Raw genomic sequence first — 24007 nt, 5'->3', positions numbered from 1 at the left:
CCAAACAAGCCAAGTGCTGGTGGCTTACACTTGCCATTCTAGGTACTCAAGTGGCTGAGATCTGAGGATCCCGGTTCGAAGACAGCCCAGGCAGGAAAGTCCATGAGGCTCTTATCTCCAGTTAACCACCAGAAAACAAAGTGGAGCTGTGGCTCAAAGTAGTACAGCACTAGCCTTGAGCAAAAAGGCTGAGTTCAGGGCTGGGGATATGGCCTAGTGGCTAGCGTGCTTGTCTCGTGTACATGAGGCCCTGGGTTCAATTCCCCAGCACCACATATGCAGAAAATGGCCAGAAGTGGCGCTGTGGCTCAAGTGGCAGAGTGCTAGCCTTGAGCAAAAAGCCAGGGACAGTGCTTAGGCCCTGAGTCCAAGCCCCAGAACTGGCTGAAAAAAAAAAAAAAAGGCTGAGTTCAAGTCCCATAATCAGAAAAACAAAACAAAAACAAGAAAACAGTTGTCTGAAAAGGTTTGGGAAAGTGGAAAAAGAAAGCAACATGGTTTTTTTTTTTTTGCCACTAGGCCATATCCCCAGCCCAGCAACATGGTTCTTAGCAAGGTATGGGATGTACACACTTGAAACACCATCGTTGAGACCACTTGGTGCAACTAATACACTATTACAAACCGAAAAAATGAATGACAGGCTCTGGTGAGGGGGATGTGTACCAGAAGGAATAAGAGGGCTACCAAGGAGGGTGAATGAAGATGAATATGGTCAGACAGTTTGAAAATACTACAATGGAACCTGTTGAAATTGCTCTGGAAAGGGGGAGTGGGATGGGGAGAGTGGTAGAGGAAGTGTGGTTCATCAGGTTACATTATAAGCATGTGTGGAAATGTCACAAGAGACTCTTCTTTGTTGAGTGAGGGGTGGGTGAAAATGTATTCATAAACTGCTCTGTTGAGTGGCAACACCTTTGTACAACTACCTAAAGCATATATGTATATATATATATATTTAAAACAGATCTTTGTATAACTAATATGTATAAACCAAAAACGTCTATATCTAAACATAAATGTTATTTTCTCTTTGTGTGGATTATAGGTTAGTACTTTTATTTTTCAAGATTTTTATACTTAGAAGCAGGGTGCAGGTGGCTCACTCCTATCACCCTAATGACTCAGCAGGCTGAGAGTCTGAGGATCACAGTTCAAAGCCAGCAGCAAAGTCCATGAGATTCTTATCCCCAATTAACCACCAAAGAACCAGAAGTGGAGCTGTGGCTTAAGTGGTAAAGTGCTAGCCCTGAGTGGAAATACTAAAGGACAGCACCTAGACCCCGAGTTAAAGCACCAGTACTGGCACGGAAAGATAGGAAGGAAATGAGGAAACAGAAGGAGGAAGAGAGGATAAAACTAAAAAAAAAAAAATGTAATTAGGCTGAGTTCTCAGTTTGGTATGAAAAGCTTGAAAAAATGATTCCATTTAGCCAGTATTTCAAAACAAATCCAATATAGCGGCTTATAGGCTAGGAGATTCCCTATGTTTCCACATTGGTGTCTTAGAATAATTGCTTGACTTTGTATCTTGGATCTGTTCACTGCTGCAGTACACTGTGTAAAACATTAACTTTTTGATTTTTGCAATAACAAAAAGTAAGGGAGAACACTGACAATTGTGAGACCTTGGGAAAAACAGCAGTGAGGAAAATGAAGCTCCCGATTTTCATCACAGATGCGTTCACAGCAAGGGCATTTCGTGGGAACCCCGCAGCCGTCTGCCTCCTGGAGAATGTAAGTGCTTGAACTACAAGTACAGTATTGAAATTTTACAGTCCTGTAGGAACAATTATTTCTTTAAGAAAAAAAAGGGGGGGGGTGTCAGGGAGCTGCGAATGTGGCTTAGTGGTAGGGTGCTTGCCTAGTATGCATGAAGCCCTGAGTTCAATTCCTCAGCACCACATACACAGAAAAAGCAGGAAGTGGCACTGTGGCTCAAATGGCAGTGTGCTAACCTTGAGCAAAAGAAACTCAGGGATAGTGCCCTGGCACTTAGCTCAAGCTCCAAGACTGGCAAAAAAAATTTTTTTAAAGAAAATAAGGCTTTTTGTGTTTGTTGAGCTCTTTGGTTTGTGTTCTTTGTTGTGGCATCAGGAATGCTATGTCTTCAAGTTGGTCATGACCAAATTATATGACAGGAATGTGAATCTCTAGATTCACTCTAGAAAAATGAAGATTTATATCAAGAAGAACTGGAGGCAATTATAAAAGAATAACTAGTTTTGTTATTGTTTTTACTGGGGTTTGAACTCAGGACCTGACACTTCCTAAGCAGGTGCTCTACTACTTAAGCCCCATGCTCCTAGTGCTCCTTTGGGCCTCCAAGTTTTCATTTAGTTAGCACCAAACTTTGAGGGGAATGAAATTAGGTGAGTTTTATGAGACTAGTTGTGTCTGAAATTACATTTGGAATATCTCATTCTAGATAGCTGTCTTTAACCTTATCTATTGCACAGACATTTAGAAATTCTTCTAAGGACCAAGAAAAGGAGACACTGTGCAAAGAATTAAGTAATCAAGTAGAAAGGTAGAAGTAATTGAGCTCTAATATGTAGAGAACCTCACTTATAAAGGATCTCATTTTAGATAAGAACTTTGATCAGGATAAATGTTAATGGAATAGTGAAATACTTCTTGACTTGGTGTTGTTCTCTGGGTAGGAGGAAATATTTAAAGTGCCCTTCCATTTGGGGATGTTAGGATAAGAGTAGATTATCTGAGAATTATTCTAAGAGACAGTTAACTGGGCATGATGGTGCATGTCTTTTTAATATCAGCGTTTGGGAGGTTGAGGTAGAAAAATCAAGAATTTGAGCTAGCCTGAGCTATAAAATCCAGAAAGCTAAAACAATAATCTCCACTCCAAAGAAAGAAAGAGTAAAAGGAAAAGACAAGAAGAAATAAGGGCTGGGAATATGGCTTAGCGGTAGAGTGCTTGCTTGCCTTGCATGCATGAAGCCCTGGGTTCGATTCCTCAGCACCACATAAACAGAAAAAGCCAGAAGTGGTGCTGTGGCTCAAGTAGTAGAGTGTTAGCTTTGAGCAAAAAGAAGCCAGGAACAGTGCTCAGGCCCTGGGACTGGGAAAAAGAAGAAGGAGAAGCGAACAGTAAACAATTGGTCCTCTTAAATAAGTCATACAGATTAAGTTGTCTATAATATGCATTAAGGCTTTTGAGCACAATGATTCTCATCTTGTCCACACAAGATGCATTAAAAATTTGTGTGCTAAGCCACATCTCAGACCAGTACAAGTGACTCTCTGGGCATGGGCTCCAGGCAGCATTGGTTTAAAAGCTCCTGTGATTCCAGTGTGCAGGCACATATAGACTTGCTATGGTTTCACTGAGATGAGTGAGTGTTATTAGCTATGTCCTTGTGAGGCTTCTTCAGCTTCTTTGCTCCCCTTAGATGGAGCAGGAAAATGGTGACCCAAAGTGCTTCTTTTGTCTTGCCGTGCCTGCATTCATGAGGCAAGTTTGCAGCTGGTATTTTCCTCCTATAAAATGTAGATGGCAATAAAGTTAATAGACTTTATCCAGTAACTTAAAAAGCTTGGAAAGATTCGTGGAAAAATAATTAACCAGATTCCAGGTCCTGAACTTTCTTTAGGAACTTTATGAAGTTTGGAAAGATTAGTGAGAGAATGATTAACAATCAGACTCCAATCTGTGAACATTTATCTCTGTCTTTCTCTCTCCTTCCTTCCTTCCTTCCTTCCTTCCTTCCTTCCTTCCTTCCTTCCTTCCTTCCTTCCTTCCTTCCTTCCTCCTTCCCTCCCCCCCTCCCTCCCTCCCTCCCTTCCTTCCTTCCTTCCTTCTTGCTGTTCTTCCTTTCTTTCTTTCTGCCAGTACTCGGGTTTGCACTCAGGACTAGGTGCTCTCCCTTAGCTTTTTCACTCAAGACTGGTGCTGTACCGCTTGAGCCACAGCTCCCCTTCTGGCTTTTTGATGGTTAATTGGAGATAAGTCTCTCGGATTTTGTGATTGTCAGATCCCAGCCTCTTGAGCAGCTAGGAGTGTAGGCCAGCAGTAACCAGGTTCTGAATTGTGAACTTTCTTTGGAACAATCTGCCAAGCACAGCTTCCAGCTGAGTAAAGCTGGAAATGAATGTAATTGTTTGTCAAGAATCTTAATATAGGGCTGGGGATATGGCCTAGTGGCAAGAGTGTTTGCCTCATATACATGAAGCCCTGGGTTCGATTCCTCAGCACCACATATATAGAAAATGGCCAGAAGGGGCGCTGTGGCTCAAGTGGCAGAGTGCTAGCCTTGAGCAAAAAAGAAGCCAGGGACAGTGCTCAGGCCCTGAGTCCAAGGCCCAGGACTGGCAAAAAAGAAAAAAGAAAAAAAAAAAAGAATCTTAATATAGTTGTTTCAGGTCTCCATGTAAATACCTTTTCCCCTTTGAGACAAGGTCTTGCTATGTAGCCCATGGAATATTCTTGGAGAGTTTTGAAAATGGAGTTGGCTAATGATGCTCAAGTGGTAGAACATGGGCCTAGTAAGCTTAAGGTCCTAAGTACAAACCCCAGTACCACCCCTTCCCCCAAAAAAAGTATATATGTTTTGAAAATAATTTTGAGTGATTTATATGTTCACTTCGTACCAGATAACAAGAATTGGCACTATTCTCTAATTATTTCTCCTCCTCCTCCTCCTCCTTCTCCTCTTCCTCCTCTTCCTCCTTCTCCTCCTCCTCTTCTCTTCTTCCTCCTCCCCCTCCCCTTTCTTCTCTCCTTCTCCTTCTCCTCTCCTTCTCCTTCACCTCCTGGGGCTTGAACTCAGGGCCTGTTCCCGAGCTTTTTTGTTCAAGGCTAGCACTCTACAATTTAGAGCCACAGCTCCACTTCCAGTTTTCTGATGGTTAACTGAAGGATTACAGGCATGAGCCACCAACACTCAGCTCTCTAACTTCTTTTATCTCCAAAATATACATTAAACATAAGGCTTGATCTGTCTCTAGCTATGTATATTTCTCTCTCCGTTAAAATATAGTTTATGTTATTTGCATATATGGAAAAATTAGAAAATAAGTTTCAGTAGGAATGGAAGAAAGGAAAGGAAGATAAGGGAGAACATGACTCAGAAACTGTTTAAAATCTTCCAATTCACTTGATGATTCATGATTTCTACCCTTAGGTTTTCATTTGCGTCTGGAGAATGTAGCTATTCTCAATACTTACAGACAACACAAGCACACATTGGAAAATATCACAAAGAAGTGACAAACCTTATAATATTGACACAATTCAGTAGAGAGTTAGCCTGCCATTAATATCTTCTACAAATATTTGTCAATATCAATCATAAGACAGGTTCTGGGCTAGGGTCCAGAAGTACAAAGCTAACAAACTGGTAGCCCTTGAAGTTCACAAAGCCTAAGGGAAAAAACAGATAAGAAAACCTGGGCCAGGCAAGGTAGCTCACACCTGTAATCCCAGCTACTCAGGAGGCTGAAATCTGAGGATCACGGTTCAAAGCTAACCCAGGCAGAAAAGTTTGTGAGACTCTTATCTCCAATTAGCTATCAGGAAATTGGACCCAAAGTGGTAGAGTGATAGCCTTGAGCAATAAAGCTCAGAGACAGTGCCCAGGCCCTGAATTCAGTCCCACGATTAACCAAAAACTAAAAAAAAACCTGGTTTAGTAGCCACACAGAGACTAAGACCTAAAGGCATTGGAGACAGTGGGAACTCAGGATGGAACAATGTGTGGTTTTATGGAGGAAAACTTTAGAATTAAAGTCCAATGCTTCAGTAGCAATTTTGTTGTTTTACTTACCCACTTTTATTCTGGTTAAAATTTGATCTGATTGAAACATTGCATGACACACCATTAAGATGTATAACTTTTATGTTCTAAATTAATTCCAAGTAAATGAATTCAAGTAGAAAAGATTTGGCCAGGTGCATATGGCTACTCAGGAGGCTGAGATCTGAGGGCTGTGGTGTGAAGCCAGCTGAGGGGGAAAAAGTCTTCATGAGACTCTTATATCTGGTTAATCACTCAAAAACTAGAACTGGTGCCATGGCTCAAAGTGATAGAGCCTTGAACAAAAGAGCTCAGGGATAGTGCCCAGGCTCTGAGTTCAAGCCCCATTACTGCAAAGAAGAAGAAGAAGAAGAAGAAGAAGAAGAAGAAGAAGAAGAAGAAGAAGAAGAAGAAGAAGAAGAAGAAGAAGAAGAAGAAGAAGAAAAGGGCTAGGAATGTGGCTTAGTGGTAGAGTGCTTGTCTAGCATGCATGAAGCCCTGGATTCCATTCCTCAGTACCACATAAAAGAAAAGGCTGGGCTGGGAATATGGCCTAGTGGCAAGAGTGCTTGCCTCGTATACATGAAGCCCTGGGTTTGATTCCCCAGCACCACATATATGGAAAGCGGCCAGAAGGGGCGCTGTGGCTCAGGTGGCAGAGTGCTAGCCTTGAGCGGGAAGAAGCCAGGGACAGTGCTCAGGCCCTGAGTCCAAGGCCCAGGACTGGCAAAAAAAAAAAAAAAAAGAGTGCTTGCCTCCTATACATGAAGCCCTGGGTTCAATTCCCCAGCACCACATATATAGAAAATGGCCAGAAGTGGTGCTGAGGCTCAAGTGGCAGAGTGCTAGCCTTGAGCAAAAAGAAGCCAGGGACAGTGCTAGGCCCTGAGTCCAAGGCCCAGGACTGGCAAAAAAAAAAAAAAGAGAGAGAGAGAGAAAAAGAAAAAGCTGGAAGTGTCACTGTAGCTCAAGTGGTAGAGTGCTAGCCTTGAGCAAAAGAAGCTCAGCAACAGTGCTCAGGCCCTGAATTCAAGCCCCAGGTCTACACACACATACCACACACACACACACACACACACACACACACACACACACACACACACACGAAAAGATTTGGTTGAGATGAGACTAAGCACAGAAAAACTTGATGTTTGTTTTTGTTGCCAGTCCTGGGACTTGGACTCAAGTCCCGTCTCTGGCTTCTTTTTGCTCAAGGCTAGCACTCTACCTCTAACCTTGAAGTATAGAGTGAAGGTTAGAGTAATTGTATTTTGAACTTTCTGAACACTTGGTGAAATTTGGCTGGAAAGAAATAAGACTGAGTGATAATGTTCCAAGAACATTGAACCCGGTGCCTTGAACTTGCTAGGTAAGTACTTTGCCTCTTGAGCTATATGACCTTAGCCCAAAAGACATTTTGTTTTTAAGGCAAACTTTTTTTTTTTTGCCACTTCTGGGGCTTGAACTCAGGGCCTGGGCTCTGTCCCTGAGTTTCTCTGTGCTCAAGGCTAGAGCTCTACTACTTGAGCCACAGTACCACTTCTGGCTTTTTCTGTTTATGCGGTACTGAGGAACCCAGGGCTTCATGCATGCTGGGCAAGCACTCTACCGCTAAGCCTCATTCCCAGTCCCAGCAAGCTTATTTTTTAAATATTGTACATAGGAAAGTATGACCCTGTACAAGAGCAGATTAAGGGCTAAGTGGAAGATGAAGTAGATTTTTGAGGAAAGAAAATTTTAGAAGTGATGCTTCTCCATCATTTTGACAATAAAGATCATGTAGAACACTGGAGATGATATATAGAAACCACATGAAAAGTGAAATATATCATCACAACTGCTAAGAAACTTTCCCAGCCATGGCTAATATTGGAAATAGGTCAGACAGCTATGTAATGTTAAGGAGTGGCATTCTGTTTGGTTTTTTGATAAACTATCTTTACCACCTAGTAAACCAATATCGACAGAGGTAGAGAACACACATTGAGACTCACTTACATTCTACAATGCTCTCAGGGATTTTCTTCTGTGTTGTTGAGGTTATGTATGTGTGGGTTAGATCAGGGAAGAAAGAGAAGGATGCAAAAGAGAAAGAGATCTTGGTACTAATGCATCCTCACTGGCTTCTAGACATAACCTTCAGCTTTGGAACAAGGATCTCAGGCAAATTCATCAGGATATCCTGGGGTTTTTCTTAAATCTCAGGCATTTTCACAATCATTCTATCAGTAGGTTTTATTTATTTATTTATTTATTTATTTATTTATTTTGTGGCCAGTCCTGGGCTTTGAACTCAGGGCCTGAGCACTGTCCCTGGCTTCCTTTTGCGCAAGGCTAGCACTCTGCCACTTGAGCCACAGCGCCACTTCTGGCCATTTTCTACATATGTGGTGCTGGGGAATCAAACCCAGGGCTTCATGTATACGAGGCAAGCACCCTTGCCACTAGGCCATATCCCCAGCCCTATCAGTAGGTTTTACTATCCATGCCCCCGATTTACTGATCAAGAGACCTGAGCAGAGGAAAGATTGCCTGGGGTAAGCACACAAAGTGACTACCCAGGATCCCACCTCAGCTGTGTCTGATTGCTCATCCTCTCTGCTCGATACCGCCATATTCCTTGAACCCTGTTTCCCAGCTGGTGACACAGGCATTTATTCAATGCCTGTCTTCCTCTCTCGACTGCAAGCTCTGTGAGAGCATAACCCATTCCAGCTTGTTCCAACCTACCCTGCCTAGCACTAGGTTACACTAAGCAGCTATAGGTAGAGTGAATGTGAAAGTATTCTAATCAACTAATATTATAGATTATGACAAAATCCCTTTCTAGGTGTTGTTATTCACCAATCATTACTGGTTTTGTGGTCTTGTTAGGGTCGAGTGGATTGGATATGAGACGTATGGGGGCTGAGGATGTGGCTCAACACTGCTGAGGCCTTGGGTTCAATCCCCAGCTCCACCAACAAACAATTGAATATGAAGCTTGGGGTTCTGTGATGGAACAGAAGGGAGTGAGGTGCCCATAAGGAGCACTGGGAACAACCAAAGTTGGCCCATGGTTTAAATACCGCACTGTATGGGCACAGCGTCTCAATGGGACATTCGGCTGCTTCAGGGTGCTTGCGTTCCTTCCCAGGTGGTTTTTATAACGTTCTACATCAATTCCTTTTCCTTTGCTGGAGTCTTGTCCAGCAGAGGGACAGAGACTGAGAAGGCTATCATGTTTATGTTGCCATATTTCTAAACTGCCACAAGATGGAAGCATTTTAAAACTTTACTCTGCTTTTTGGAGCTTTTGGGTCATCAGGTGACAGAACCTCAGTGTCGGTCCAGAGGACAGTGAAACTCAGAAAAGCAAACAGACATTACTCAGCATTTGTGTTAGAAATCTGATTTGTGTGAGAACACCAAAGAGAAATGGATTTATTAGAGCAAAGAGACTAATAGCTGTTTGTAATTTTTTTTGATGCTGTTAGAGGTTGAACCCAGGGCATGGTTCATGCTAAGCACATTTTCCACAACTGAGCAATACCCCAAACCCCACAATTCAGTATTTTGAATGAATGTTCTCTTACTTTATTTCTAAGGCTATCAAAGTTAAAGGATTTTCATAATTCATGATTCAGTGTTATCTTGACCTTTGGTTCCAGTGTAGAAACTCAGTGAAAGTTCAGCTGTACTTACTATTGACAAAAATTTCCTTTTTCTTTCTCTTTCTGTCGTGTGTGTGTGTGTGTGTGTGTGTGTGTGTGTGTGTGTGTGTGTGTGTGTGTGCTGGTCCTAGGGTTTGAACTCAGGTCCTGGGCGCTGTCCCTGAGATTTTTTTTTTTTTTTTGCCCAAGGCTAAGCACTCTACCACTAGAGCCACAGCTCCACTTCTAGCTTTTTTGTGGTTAATTGGAGATAAGAGTTTCATGAACTTTCCTACCTGGGTTGGCTTTGAACCTTGATCTTGAACTCTCAGCCTCCTGAGTATCTAGGATTACAGGTGTGAGCCACTGATGCCTGGCTTGACAAAAACTTTCTATATTGTTTTTGATCTGTTCGATAAATAGTAGGATTGTTTTTAACTCCTCCTTCTTCCCCACTTTAAGTAAGGTACATTTGAGTGTCCTAGAACCAAAATTCAAGTTATAATTGGTGCAGTTTAGAAGTAAAGAACGGGGAGCTCACAGGCTGTGAAGTGTCTGTCCTAGCTTATGTGTGACAAGGAAATCTGTTGCCAGAAGTTGATGACTTTGCCTACAGTGTGAGATGCTTTCATATTTTTAAAGACTCTTGTCTCACCAGGTGCTGGTGACTCACACTTATAGTTCTAGCTACTAAGGAGGCTGAGATTTGAGGATCATGATTTTCAGGCAGTAAAGTCTGTGAGACTCTCATCTCCAATTAACCAGTAAAAAGCCAGAAGTAAAGGCATGGCTGGTAGAGTGCCAGCTCTGAACAGAAAAGCTCAGACAGCACCTGGGCCCTGAGTTCAAGCTCTAGTGTCTGTTAGGTTTTTTAAGTAAGTAGCCAATAAAGGAGAATGCCACGCAGTATTCAGGCAGGAGAGAAAGTTTTTTACTGAACTGCTGGCCTGTGGCCGAGATGATGCATGGCCAGAGAGAAGGGCCCTCCCCTATCCATCCCTGCCTTATCTAGGGCAGGGGCAGGTGGGTGTGGCCAGGTGGATTAGGAGGTGACCTCTGGGAAGTGGGAGGTAACTGCCTCCAGATCTGCTAGTTACCCAGATAACTGGGTAGAGACTTAACCAGGTGGAGGGCATCTTCCTGGAGCACTTCCAGCACAAACCTTACAATGTCCAGCACAAGGAAAGAAAAACGAAACAAAAGATTCTTGTCTAAGGGGTCACAAGAAACAATAGACAAAGAAAGGAAGGATTATGATATGAAGTTTTAACTAAATCAGATAGAAGAAGAACTGCAGATCTGCAGTGCAGGTCTTGGCAGCCCTGAGGACTCATCTCTGAGGCTTTTCTCTGTTCCTAAAAATGCCTCCATATTAAGGACTGAAATGGCCCCATGTTCATCATTTGCATGCTCAGGCAGGTAGACCAGTTTGTGCAGGGAACATTCAACAGACTATGCTAAGTACTTGAGTCAGACGCTTGATTTTGCTGCCTTGGTAATCTGGATTCTTCTGCAGCTCCCCAAACTCTTCCATGCTGGTGAAATGTCACTCACCAAAACCCACAGGTGTAGTAGGTACTTATTTTACTTCATTCCAGCCTTGTACTTTCCTCTTAACTTGGCTAACGGAATTCTAGAGTATCAATGTATTGTATAATACATTGTATAATACATCAATCTTTGATTTACTAAGAGAACAAAAGTGAGTCCATGACTCATAAAACATGCTGCCCCAACACAAAGTTCTTTGCCCACATTTTCTTGTGCAACTCAGCAAGATCTGCCCTCTTTTCTAGAACCATGGCAATACCTTGTCAAAGCACTGTAGCACTTCCTGTCAAAATCAACAGCTCTCCACCGAGTGTGGTGGTGCATACCTGGAGTCCCAGCCCTGGAGAGGCAGACACAGGAAGATTGTGAGTTCAAAGTTAGCTTGGGGGCTGGGGATATGGCCTAGTGGCAAGAGTGCTCGCCTCGTATACATGAAGCCCTGGGTTCGATTCCCCAGCACCACATATACAGAAAATGGCCAGAAGTGGCGCTGTGGCTCAAGTGGCAGAGTGGTAGCCTTGAGCAAAAGGAAGCCAGGGACAGTGCTCAGGCCCTGAGTCCAAGGCCCAGGACTGGCAAAAAAAAAAAAAAAAAAAAAAAAAAATCTCAAACAGATCAGCCACATCCCAGATACTCAGATGTACATGAACAGGAAATAAATGCTTAAAAAACAAACAAACAAACAAAAAAAAAAAACAAAGTTAGCTTGGGCTACCTAGTGAGGGCAAGGTCAAGTGAGGCTACCTAGAGAGACCCCATCCTAAAAAAAAAAAAAACAAAACCATCAAACTTGAAGGGTGTTGTTAGCATATACAAAGACCTGGCTTCCATTCCTAGGACTTAGAAAACACAAAACAAACACATTCCCACCATGTATATAACTTGAATTTTCTTTTAAGCGTATAATGTTTTACTCTTCATATTTTTCATGAAGGAATTGGAGAACGACACCTATCAAAATATTGCCAAGGAAATGAACCTCTCTGAAACTGCTTTTATCCGAAAATTGAGCCCAACAGACAACTTCACACAAAGTAAATATGCATCTTTACAACCACTCTTGAATGGTACCAGAGTTACTTTTTTAGGTGGGGGAATGATATCTAAAGGAGATATTTGTGTATTATTTGCAGGAAATAGTACACTTGGAATTGGTTTTTGGTTCATCTGGAAAAGGGTACATTTAAATTTATAGTGTTTAAGTTTATAGTTTACATGTGCACTGGAAACTAAGTTCTCACAGTCCTGGAAAGTGGGGCCTGATAAGAGTGATGGATTAGCATAGGAGTTTGTTCTTTATCTCCAGTGGGTTTCTTTTTTTTGCCAGTCCCAGGCCTTGGACTCAGGGCCTTAGCACTGTCCCTGGCTTCTTTTTTGCTCAAGGCTAGCACTCTGCCACTTGAGCCACAGCGCCACTTCTGGCCATTTTCTATATATGAGGTGCTGGGGAATCGAACCCAGGGCTTCATGTATACGAGGCAAACACTCTTGCCACTAGGCCATATTCCCAGCCCTGGGCTTCATTTTTGTTTCACATATACATATATTATATTTTAAACAGAATATTCTCTGTTGTTCTCTCTTTCCTGTCCTCCCTCCCCACTTTTTTGAGACAAGGTCTCTTGATCCTCTTGCTTTTTTTGGGGGGGGGGTTAGGGGTGGGGGAGGGAGACAAGGTCTCTTGATCCTCTTGCTTTTTTGGGGGGGGTTAGGGGTGGGGGAGGGAGACAAGGTCTCTTGATCCTCTTGCTTCTATTTCTAATTTCTGGGAATATAAGCATGCACTACCATACCCAGTAAAAGGTGTATGTAGTGCCAGAGGAATCTATGGCATGTACTAAGCCACAATCTCAGCCAAGAATGAGCTGCTTAGGGGAGCAAGTTCGGGGCCCCTCTTGCTCACTTGCTCATGCAGGTGCAGTCTCTTGCACTTCTGCCTTCTGTCATGGGAGGATGCAGCTGAAAGCCCCTCTCCAGATGCTAGTCTCTCAGCCTTGGACTTCACAACCTCTAGAGTATAACCAATACCTTTCTCTTCTTTATAAATTACTCAATCTGTGGTATTCTGATATAACAATACTAAGCAGACCTGGAGGGTTAGTGCACATGAATGTTTCAGCTTAAATTTAGATCCAGGGAACCCCAGTACACTTGTCTGGTCTGCATGACACTTTATAACACACTTTTGCCCTTAATTCTGCCAGCATAATGTTTAGGAAAGAAGAAGAATCTGAAGAGTTTGCAACGCATTTGCCTGGCAATGATTTTGTCTCTTTGGCTTTTCCTCTTCGGAAGGTTCCTGCTTTGGACTCAGGTGGTTTACACCAGCGAGTGAAGTCCCGCTCTGTGGCCATGCTACTCTTGCTTCTGCTGCTGTACTGTTTTACAAAATAAGTAATGTGAATTTCTTTAATAAGAATATCGCTCTACTCTTTCCGATAGCTCAAAATGACTTGTAGAAAGACCCAGCAGTATTTATGTTGTACAAGTGTAGAAAACAGTGACCTTCAGTCACACATTCATCTTTCTGAGAACACACTGGACAGACATCATGGCTTATTCCCTAAATGCCATTTGATTGTGACCAACAAGTTGGGGGAATTTATGCCAGTAGAACAGGCATGTTATTTGGTGTAATATTAGTAAATCAAAAGGCACATTTTGTCCAAATATTTCCTCATACTGAAATTCATTCTTAAATTACAGCTCACTTGCACTGAGTTTGAGCAATCCCTGAGTCCCTTAAGAGGGACTTAATACTGTCAGTTTCTCTCTTTCCCTATTTCTTTACCAGACAAGGAATGATAAGGGCTTTGGAGAGAATGCCTGGAGGTACCCCCAAAAGGGGAGACAACAGAGAAAGCAATTAATAAGGACACAAACAGAATGGTTTGGTGGAGTGAATTGAAGAGTGGGGGTCTTGGGGTTGTAATTTTGATGGGATGGTAAGGGATGGTGTCATAGGACAAAGTCTCCCAATAAGCAAGCTCTGAGGCATAATTATTACATGCAGGAAGAACTGAGGGGAATATTCTTGAGTTAAAGATTGGAAGAAGAAAGAAAGGTGCTGGTGGCTCACATATGTAATCCTACCTACTCCAGAGGCTGAGAATGGAGGATTTTGGTTTGAAGTCAGCCTGGGCAGAAAAGTCCATAAGATTCTTATCACCAATTAACCAGCATAATACTCCACTTCTAGCTTTTTGAGTAGCTAGATTACAGGTGTGAGACACTGGTACCCCAAGTGATCTTTATATTTCTCGATCATCTCCCCTCTCGCCCTTTTTTTTTTGGCCAGAAAATACGAGTAGCACTCTAACCTTTAACACACTGAGTGGGGAACTAAAGGCCAGAAGAGCTGAGGATGGCATTATCTTGGACTTGCCTCTCTACCCAACCTACCCCCAGGTCAGCTTTTTCTAATTACTGCTACCAACCTGCCAACAATTCACCGATTTTGTAATGTGTTGTCTTTTCTCCTTTGCAGGACTTCCGTGAAGTAGAGAACTTGATAAAGGTTGGTGAAAAGAATTTGATTGAGTCTATGTGATTTGGTCATTTGTTCTTGCTTGAACTCAATATCTGGTGTGATTTGATTCCCAAAGATAGGCTTTTGACAGTGATTTTTGGTTTGAGATTTAATATCCAATGTGTCTGGTGAGAAGGTTGACCAAGTTTCCTTGACACTGTGTGTGTGTGTGTGTGTGTGTGTGTGTGTGTGTGTGTATGTGTATGTGCTCTCACTGTTATCAGGTCTTGAACTTGGGGCCTGGCATTCTCATGTAGCTTTTTAGCTTACAGCTAGTCCTCTACTACTTGAGCCATACCTCCAGACTGGCTCTCTACTGGTTAGTTGGACATAGAGTCTCTGGACTTTTTTTTTTTTTTCATCTTAACCTTCAGGTCTCAGCCTCCTGAATATATCTAGGATTACAGGTGTGAACCATTCACTCCCAGTTTTCTTGACTTTTTTTTTTTTGCCAGTCCTGGGGCTTGAAGTCAGGATCTGGGCTCTGTCCCTGAGCTTCCTTTTGCTCAAGGCTAGCCCTCTACCACTTGAGCCACAGCGCCACTTCTGGCTTTTTCTGTTTATGTGGTACTAAGCAATCGAACCCAGGGCTTCATGCATGCTATGTAAGCACTCTACCACTAAGCCACATTCCCAGCCCACCCGGTTTTCATGACTCTTAATTGTGAGCATCAGTTTCCATTGTGGGAAGAGGGAAAGAGAGACTGTTGGGGACAGATTGAAAGAGCAAGAAATCCCTGGAGGAGGTGGTGAGGAAGGCAGGGTAGGACATCTGGGCACCTTCACAGAATGAAGGGAGGTTGCATTTCTGTCCATTTCTTGCTTCAAGGTGAGAGATGAATCCTGGGTATGATAGTGAAAATTCAAGAGACTCCGAGATTTTGGACAAGAAAGATCATTCCATGAAATGCATACAGATAAGGTGGAGGGAAAGGATGGAAACCACCTGGCCATTGTCAGCATACCTGGTTTGGGTGGGGAAAATGAGACTGAGGCAGGAGAGCTGTACTTGGGTAGAAAAGACTAGAAAGTGTGGGTGCCTCCCAAAGAAGACAGGAAACATAGCCTGATCTCCTCATGGAGATTCTATGTACAGGTGGTGCTAATAATATAAAATTATATTAATAAAATTATAGTAATGTGTTGTTATATTTACTATTTATAATTATGTTAACATAATTATATCATTAATAATTATTTAACAGTTATGATTGAAAATAATTACATTATTATTATAACAAAACATTTTAATTGCTAGGACTGTAGCCACAAGCCATTAGAGGCTGGTGTAGTGAATGTTTTTTGCTTCTGGAAGTACTGTGTGCTAAGTGTTTCCCTTGCATTGTCTCATTTTATTCTTTGTGTCATCCAGTGAGTAGTCAGTGCAGTTGTCCCACAGGGGTTCCAGAGGAGCCCCAGAAGAGCAGGAGCTTAGTATGCAAAGAAAGAAGGAAGGTCTAGACACGAGCAATGGCTGCATGAAAAGAAACTGATTCTGTAAAATAGTCTGTTGTGGGAACCACTGGGGTATTTCTCAGTTAATATTCAGCTGTAGCATTTATAATCTCTTAGTGTTTTGTGATGACCAAGTTTTTAGAGAATAAAGGTAGACTTTATTTATGGTAGAAAGAATACAACCTAGTCTCTCTAAACCTTGGGTAAGCATTTGTGAAAAGGGATTATCGGGTATGTGAGTACTGTCATTTCTGTGTTTCTCCAGAGACAATGACATTACATGCCCAGCTGAGCTGGTGTCTCACACTTATAGTCCTAGCTATTTTGGAGGCTGAGATTGTTAGGATTGAGGTTTGACTCCATTCTGAGCAGATAAAAAGAGTCCCCCTTTTTTTTGTGCCATTCCTGGGGCTTGAACTCAGGGCCTGAGCACTATTCCTGAGCTTTTTTGCTCAAGGTTAATGCTCTACCACTTTGAGTTACAGCTCTATTTCCAGTTTTCTGGCAGTTATTGGAGATAAAAGTCTCTTGGACTTTCCTGACTGGGCTGGCTTAAAACTGTGATCATAAGATCTCTGCCTCCTGAGTAGCTAAGATTACAGGTGTGAATCACCACTGCCTGGCTTCAAAGCTCCTTCTTAACAAAATGCTGGGTCCATCAGCAAACATCTGTAATCCTAGCTACTGAGAAGTGTAATAGAAGTGGGTCATGCCCAGATATGTGCCTGGGCAGGAAGTGAGAACCTTTTTAAAAAAAATTGCCAGCAAAGGAAGTGATGCTGTGGCTCAAAGCACAAAGGCTCAGGGACATATGTCCAGGTCCTGAGTTCAAGCCCAATTACTGACTAAATAAGTAAATAAATGCATGTTTGCTGTCACGCACCTGTAGCTCATGCCTCTCAGCCTAGGCTGAGAGCTGAGGATGGTGGTTTGAAGCCAACCAGGACAGGAATATCCATGAGACTCTTATCTTCAAGAAACGATTCAAAAAAGCCAGAAGTAGTCTTGTGGCTCAAGTGGTAGAGTGCTTGCTTTGAGCAAAGGAAGCTCAGGGACAACACTTAGTCCCAGAGTTCAAGCCCCAGCAAGAGCGGGGGAAAAAAAGAAAGCCAGTAAAAATAGGACTGGATGCATGGCTCAACAAAAGAGTGCCTGCCTAGCAATTGTGAGGACCAAAAATTCCAGCCTCAATAGAGAAATAAACTTTCAAGTTAATATGAAACAAACATACTTGTGAGCAGGATCTGTTTTGAGGCTAGTAGAGTATAAACTAAATGGCCTGGGAAAGCCCTTTGGTGCCAGGAATACCTTCAAGTGATGAGGTTGAGCTAATACTATTGAGAACTGCAGATGTTTCATGAGGGCTTCCTTCTCATTTGTGGGGATCAAAGCCTTGGCCCTATGTGTTCCTGAGGATTCTTTGGTCTGCTTGCACAGATGGCGATAGGTGACACTCTGGTCCAAGATATCCACTACTCTCCAGACACATGCAAACTCCTTGTCCGGCTTAGTGATTCTTACAAAAGGTAAACACAATGGTTAACTGTGTCTGCACTGGGGAGTCTGAACCCCTAGATTTCTAGGTCTGCATTAGTGTGTCTGTGCTGTGCCCAAACTGTCACTGGATGAAGGAAATGGGGGGGTGTGTCTCCTCAGCCTCCCAGTTTCCATGCAAAGTCAAAGGAACTGGAGATCCACACATGAAAAGAATTTCAAAATGTATCACAACAAGAAGAATTTCACAAGTTGGAAGTTTTAGCAAGGATTTATTTTAGTATTTTAGAATAATAGGATAAAGTAGTGAGAAATAAAGTGGCTAGTGGGGTACTTCCTGCTCCCCATGCAAGAAATAGTAGCAAAGACTCAAAATGGCGGTTCTTATCTAGAGTCTTTTTTTTTTTTCTTTGCCAGTCCTGGGGCTTGGACTCAGGGCCTGAGCACTGTCCCTGGCTTCATTTTGCTCAAGGTTAGCCTTCTGCCACTTGAGCCACACACCACTTTTCTATTTATGTGGTGCTGAGGAATCGAACCCAGGGCTTCATGTATGCGAAGCAAGCACTTTACCACTAGGCCATATTTCCAGCCCTCTAGAGTCTTTTATACTTTCTGAGCTGGGGGTATACACATGATTATGTTATCTAGCAATGCCCTAATCATTGATCTGGGAGACCAAGATGGTGATGGCTTTGAACTGGGATCCTCAGATGTCAGCCTTCTCAGTAGCTAGGATTACAGGAGTGAGCCACAATGCCTTGCTTATCTCCTATCGTTGTACTGAAAGGAGAAAGTGGTGGGAGGGTGGTGGTACTCTGTTTTTTCACTTTACTTCCTGGTTTTAATTTCTAAGTCTTTCAATATTTATGATTTTTACTTTTTCTTGTCTCTTCATCTCTCTACTCTGCCTCCCCCCTACTAATGAGTCATCTGGGCAGTTTGCCCCGGCCTGTTTCCCATTCTGTGTGGTAGGCATTCTATGTAATGGGTTTGTCCTAATCCAGACTATTTCTGCCCAAGGTCATTTCTAGAGACTCTGAAGGTGAACACAGAGAATCTGCCTCAAATTGAAAATACAGGAAAGGTGAAAGGACTCATTCTCACTCTTAAAGGAGAGCCTGGAGGGCAGACCCAAACATTTGACTTCTACTCCAGATATTTTGCTCCATGGGTGGGTGTGGCCGAGGACCCTGTAACAGGTACTTTTTCTCTGAGACCATGGGAGGGGTTCAACATGGAAGAGAAGCTGGGTATAGTGGTATGTTACAGTTCGTGCTAAGGCCAAGCTAAGCAACATAGTGATAACCTCCCCCCCCTCCACCATCTTCAAAAAGAAAAGAAAGAAAGGGAAGGATAATGAATAACTATCTTGGTGACCTGCACATAACCTTCCAGATTGCTTCAGTTCTGAGCTAGTTTTTTTTTTTTCTTCTTCTTTTTTGCCTGTCCTGGGCCTTGGACTCAGGGCCTGAGCACTGTCCCTGGGTTCTTTTTGCTCAAGGCTAGCACTCTGGCACTTGAGCCACAGTGCTACTTCTGGCTGTTTTCTTTTTTTTTTTTTTCTTTTTTCGATTAGCATCATTTTATTTTATTTTATTTCAAATTTTTATTATCAAACTGATGTACAGAGAGGTTACAGTTTCATACATTAGGCATTGGATACATTTCTTGTACTGTTTGTTACCTTGTCCCTCATACCCCCCTCCCTCCTCCCCCTTTCCCTTTCCCCGCTTCTGGCTGTTTTCTATATATGTGGTGCTGGGGAATCGAACCCAGGGCTTCATGTATACAAGGCAAGTGCTCTTGCCACTAGGACATATTCCCAGCCTCTGAGCTACTTTTTTGTACTAGAGCTTGAACTCAGAGCCTCACACTCTCATTTCAGCTTTTTCACTCAAGGCTGGCAATCTACTACTTGAACCAGAAAGATATAGATTTGTGTGAAGACCTTGATTTTTCTCTCAAGGGCTGACTGAACTGGAGGACAAGAATTAAAACCTGTAGTCAGAAGCTGGCTCATACCTGTAATCCTATCTACTCAGGAGGCTGAGGTCTGAGGATTGCGGTTTGAAACCAGCCTGAACAAGAAGGTCTGTGTGACCCTTATCTCCAATTAACCGCCCCCCCCCCTAAAGTGGAGCTATGGCTCAAGTGGTAGAATATGAGTCTTGAGCACAAAGGCTCAAGGACAGCAACCAGGCCCTGAGTTCAAGCTCCAGAACTGGCACGAAAGTATTAAAATTAAAGTAAAACCTGCAGTCAGTTGGGAGAAGCTTATTTATAAATTCTGTATCTGGGTCTGGGAATATGGCCTAGTGGCAAGAGTGCTTGCCTCATATACATGAGGCCCTGGGTTCGATTCCTCAGCACCACATATACAGAAAATGGCCAGAAGTGGCGCTGTGGCTCAAGTGGCAGAGTGCTAGCCTTGAGCAAAAAAGAAGCCAGGGACAGTGCTCAGGCCCTGAGTTCACAGCCCAGGACTGGCCAAAATAAATAAAAATAAATAAATAAATAAATAAATAAATAAAATTCTGTATCTTCCTTTTGGTTTCTACTCATAATTCCACATTCTGCTGTGGCTAGGTTAATCTGAAGACTTGATGACCTAAGGTTTAGTCAAACTAGACAATGGTTTGTGACCTTGTTTTCTTTGAGATTGCCTTACATTTTTCCCTTTTTAGGATCTGCACACACTGTTCTCAGCAGCTACTGGTCCCAGCAGCTTGGGAAGAAAGAAATGCGTGGTAGGAAAGTTCTTTTCCAATTGCTCTTTTTTTTATTTTGCCTGTTTCATATGCCCTTGAAAATGTAGCAAGATGTTATGACTCATGTGAGATAGCCTTCCTTCCATAACTTTAAATATCTTCTACTCCAAAGCCCTTCCACCTCTGTCCCCTCAACACGCAGACACTTTGGATACAGTAGGTGCCCAATAAGTGTTCACTGAATAAAACTAACTTGCTGTGGCTCCAAGTGGTAGAGTGCTAGCCTTAAGCTAGAACATGCAGGGATAGTGCATAGATCCTGAGTTCAAGCCCTAGGATGGGGGAAAAAAACAACAACCAAAAACCATCAATTGCCTTAGAGAGACTCCAAAGTTGGTAACGAGAAGTCTTTGACTACACTCTTAGCTGGTGACTCCTTTTGTGCTTTGTCTAGCTTTTCAGTGTTCCTGCCGCGGAGGAGAACTAGACATTGCTCTGCGATCTGATGGGCGAGTGGACGTGAAGGGTGCTGCTACAGTGGTGTTAGAAGGAACGCTGATGGCCTAGACAGGCTATGTGAGGATGCTGCTGACTTTGTGGGCAAAGCCTTTTCTTCATGAGAAGAAATGTAAGAGGCTGCCTTTAGCAAGCTTGCAGAGTAGTCCACTCAATCCTCATGTGAGAAATAGAAAAAGAAAGACATATCCATAGAAATTTAGTAATGCTTCTGGAATAATTAACTAAAGGAATTTAAAAAATCCTATTTGAGATGGTAGCAACTGTAAATACAGAATAATGTTATCTCTTTTGATTATAATACTGAAGAATGAATGGGGTGGGTATAGTGGAAGGAGTAAGAAGCCATGTAAATTTGGGTATGAATGCCTCTTAGAATATTTGTGGGCCTTTGAAAAAGTATGAGAAAACAGAGAAAGCTATTTTATGATTTAGTGCTACTATTAAAAAAAAGTGCAGGGGCTGGGGATATAGCCTAGTGGCAAGAGTGCCTGCCTCGGATACACGAGGCCCTAGGTTCGATTCCCCAGCACCACATATACAGAAAACGGCCAGAAGCGGCGCTGTGGCTCAAGTGGCAGAGTGCTAGCCTTGAGTGGGAAGAAGCCAGGGACAGTGCTCAGGCCCTGAGTCCAAGGCCCAGGACTGGCCAAAAAAAAAAGAAAAAAGAAAAAAAAAAGTGCAAACCAGGTCACCAATGGCTCGTACCTATAATCCTATCTACTTAAGAGGCTGAGGTTGGAGGATGAAAGTTCAAATGAGACTCTTATCTCCAATTAACCATCAAAAACCAGAAATCAAGTTATGGCTCAAGCTATGGCTGGTAGAGTACCTGCTTTGAGTGAAAAAGCTAAGGGACAGTACCCAGGCTCCAAGTTCAATCCCTAGTACCAGCATGAAAAAAAGCTATGTTTGTATGTAAGCTACTTATATGATAGTAAAATTAAGTGCTGAAAGTAATATAGTCTCTTAATTTGTTTTGATATGTGGCTTTAGAGTGATAACTTTAAAAGGATTCTTCCTTTCTCTTAATAAAATGAGTTTTAATAAAACTTTAAATCCAGTGGCATCTGTAAGGTTGAATACTATAGCTGGCTCTGGGGTTAAGAGGACTCATTGTGGTCATTGATGCCAATTCTCAGCCATCTCAAAAAACAAGGCTAATGTTAACAATTTCGCTACTACCATGTTTCTTATTTTTGTTTACTTTTACTAATTAAGAGTGAATTTAACCAGGTCTGTCAGGCTAAAGCAAGAAGAGCAAAAATTCTGGGTCATCCTGGGCTCAACTGAATGTGTAACAGTTAACTGAATGTCTTACACCAATTCATAGCACGGTGATGGGTCACAATATGAAAGGTGAGAATCACTGACAGGTTTTCACCACCTGTGAGGGTTTTTTCCCAACCTCAACTGAACCATAGAAAGTACCAGTGGTAGAGCACCTGCCTAGCAAGCAAAAAGTCCTGACTTCAAACCCAAGCACCATCAAAACAAAAACTATATATAGTTTAGCACTGTGGCTCACACCTTTAATCCTAGATACTCAGGAGGCTGAGATCTGAGGATTTTGGTTTGAAGCCAGGAAAGTCTGTGATATTCATCTCTAATTAACCACCCAAAACCCAGAAGCAGAGCTGTGGCTCAAGTGGTAGAATGCTAACCTTAAGCAAAAACATCCAGGGATAATGCCCAGGCACAGTTCAAGCCCAAGAACCAGTATGTGTGTACACACACACACACACACAACACACACGCATGCACGCACTCCATATAGAAAGGACTTGAGCTGGGCACCAGTGGCTCATACCTGTATCCTGTATACAGCCTTTCAGGAGGCTGAGATCTGAGGATCACAGTTCTAAGCCAGCCTGGAAAGGAAAGTTCACGTGACTCTTATCTCCAATAAACTACTAAGAAAAAGGGGAAATGGCACTGTAGCTCAAATGGTAGAGTGCTAGCCTTGAACCCAAAGAGGCTCAGGGACAGTGCCCAGGTAAGTTCAAGCCCCAAGACTGACATAAAAAAGAAAGAAAGAAAAGGGCCTGAGAATGTGGCTTAGTAGAGTGCTTGCCTAGCATGCATTAAAGCCTAGGTTCGATTCCTCAGCACCACATAAACAGAAAAAGCTAAAGTGGTGCTGTGGCTCAAGAGGTAGAGTACTAGCCTTGAGGAAAAAGAAGCCAGGGACAATGCTCAGGCCCTGAGTTCCAAGCCCTCAGGACTGGCCAGAAACAAAACAAAACAAGGAAAAAAAAGAAGGAAGGAAGGAAGGAAGGAAGGAGGGAGGGAGGGAGGGAGGGAGGGAGGGAGGGAAGGAAGGAAGGAAGGAAGGAAGGGAAGAAGGGAGGGAGGAAGGGAGGGAGGGAGGGAGGGAGGAGGGAGGGAAGGGAGAAGTAGGGAAGGGAAGGAAGGGGAGGGGAAGGGAAGGGAAGAAAGGAAGGAAGGAAAGAGAGAAGAGGGAAAGAAAGAAGGAAGGAAGGAAAAGGGAAGGGAGGAAGAGAAGGAAGGAAGGAAAGAGAGAAGAGAGAAAGAAGAAGGAAGGAAGGAAAGAAGGAAGGAAGGAAGGAGGAAGGACCTGAGAATCATAGCAACTTTGAGCATCCCTGACAGACAAATGGTGCAAGTGGATTCTCTGAATGTGGCCCTCACCCTCATCATGGGGCCACCTGAGATCTTGCTAGATGTACAAATGGACAGGCTCTGTCTCACACCAAGGGAGTCTTTTACATAGCTCTGAACTTCTATAGACAGTGGGTCTGTGAGATGGATTCAGAGAAGAGTTAAAAATCATGCTGGCTTGGAGATGGGGCCCAGTGCTTTGAGTCTTAACAAACCTCCAGATGATTCTGGTCTATGTTTAAATCTGAGAACCACAAGGTGTTCCAGCTTCCAGATTTTGCCACTGCTTTCCTCACTCCCAAGTGACAATTGTCTATATAGCAGATGACTTCTAAATGTGCCTGGCTTCAAATTCCCTCTGGCTGTGATATAGTTGCTGTTTAGTGCACTTTTGGAGGAGCTTTAAAAAACATTTTTAAAATATCATCTTCCAGTTTTATTCAGCATAGAAAAATTATCTGTGCTCAGGTGGGGACTCTTCAGTAATGTGTTAGTAATAAACAGATTAGTTAATCAGCTATGATTTATTAATGATGAATTAATTATACCTGATTGTGCAGTTTTGCTTGCAAATAGAGCTTTAAAGCAGTTATTTTATTAATCATCACAATGTTAATTGTAGACACTGAAGGACCACTAATTAAACACACAGCCATATGCAGAATAAGTTGGGCTGCTGAGACCTGCAAGAATAAGAAGTTTTGTGTGTGTGTGTTTTTCTTTTGCCAGTCCTGGGGCTTGGAC

General features: G+C 42.7%; 1 protein-coding gene across 3 annotated transcripts; it reads left to right on the top strand.

The window, feature by feature from the left end:
• Positions 1–1597: 1597 nt before the first annotated feature.
• Positions 1598–21601, top strand: Pbld (phenazine biosynthesis like protein domain containing). Of its 3 annotated transcripts, none has more exons than XM_048338899.1 (10): positions 1598–1737; positions 11874–11973; positions 13235–13333; positions 14238–14347; positions 14427–14456; positions 17361–17449; positions 18438–18616; positions 20102–20164; positions 20580–21075; positions 21311–21601. In XM_048338899.1, exons 1-9 carry the CDS (start codon positions 1654–1656, stop codon positions 20690–20692), a joined length of 867 nt encoding a protein of 288 aa, XP_048194856.1. In that variant the 5' UTR covers positions 1598–1653; the 3' UTR covers positions 20693–21075; positions 21311–21601. The 3 variants fall into 3 exon arrangements, with proteins under 3 accessions (XP_048194856.1, XP_048194857.1, XP_048194858.1); XM_048338900.1 differs by having other exon boundaries at positions 21304–21601; XM_048338901.1 differs by lacking the exon at positions 20102–20164.
• Positions 21602–24007: the final 2406 nt, after the last annotated feature.

The sequence above is a fragment of the Perognathus longimembris genome, chromosome 2, assembly GCF_023159225.1.
Source record: "Perognathus longimembris pacificus isolate PPM17 chromosome 2, ASM2315922v1, whole genome shotgun sequence".
Taxonomy (NCBI): Eukaryota; Metazoa; Chordata; class Mammalia; order Rodentia; family Heteromyidae; genus Perognathus; species Perognathus longimembris.
Note: the sequence above shows the minus strand (reverse complement) of the source record. Positions and strands in the feature narration are given on the sequence as shown.

Excerpts from the sequence above, each read along its gene's own strand:
- Pbld (XM_048338899.1), top strand. The coding sequence starts at position 1,654 with ATGAAGCTCCCGATTTTCATCACAGATGCGTTCACAGCAAGGGCATTT. Across the intron at positions 11,974-13,234 it reads AACAGACAACTTCACACAAA|GTTCCTGCTTTGGACTCAGG; the intron begins GTAAATATGCAT and ends CCTCTTCGGAAG. Across the intron at positions 20,165-20,579 it reads TGGGAAGAAAGAAATGCGTG|CTTTTCAGTGTTCCTGCCGC; the intron begins GTAGGAAAGTTC and ends TGCTTTGTCTAG.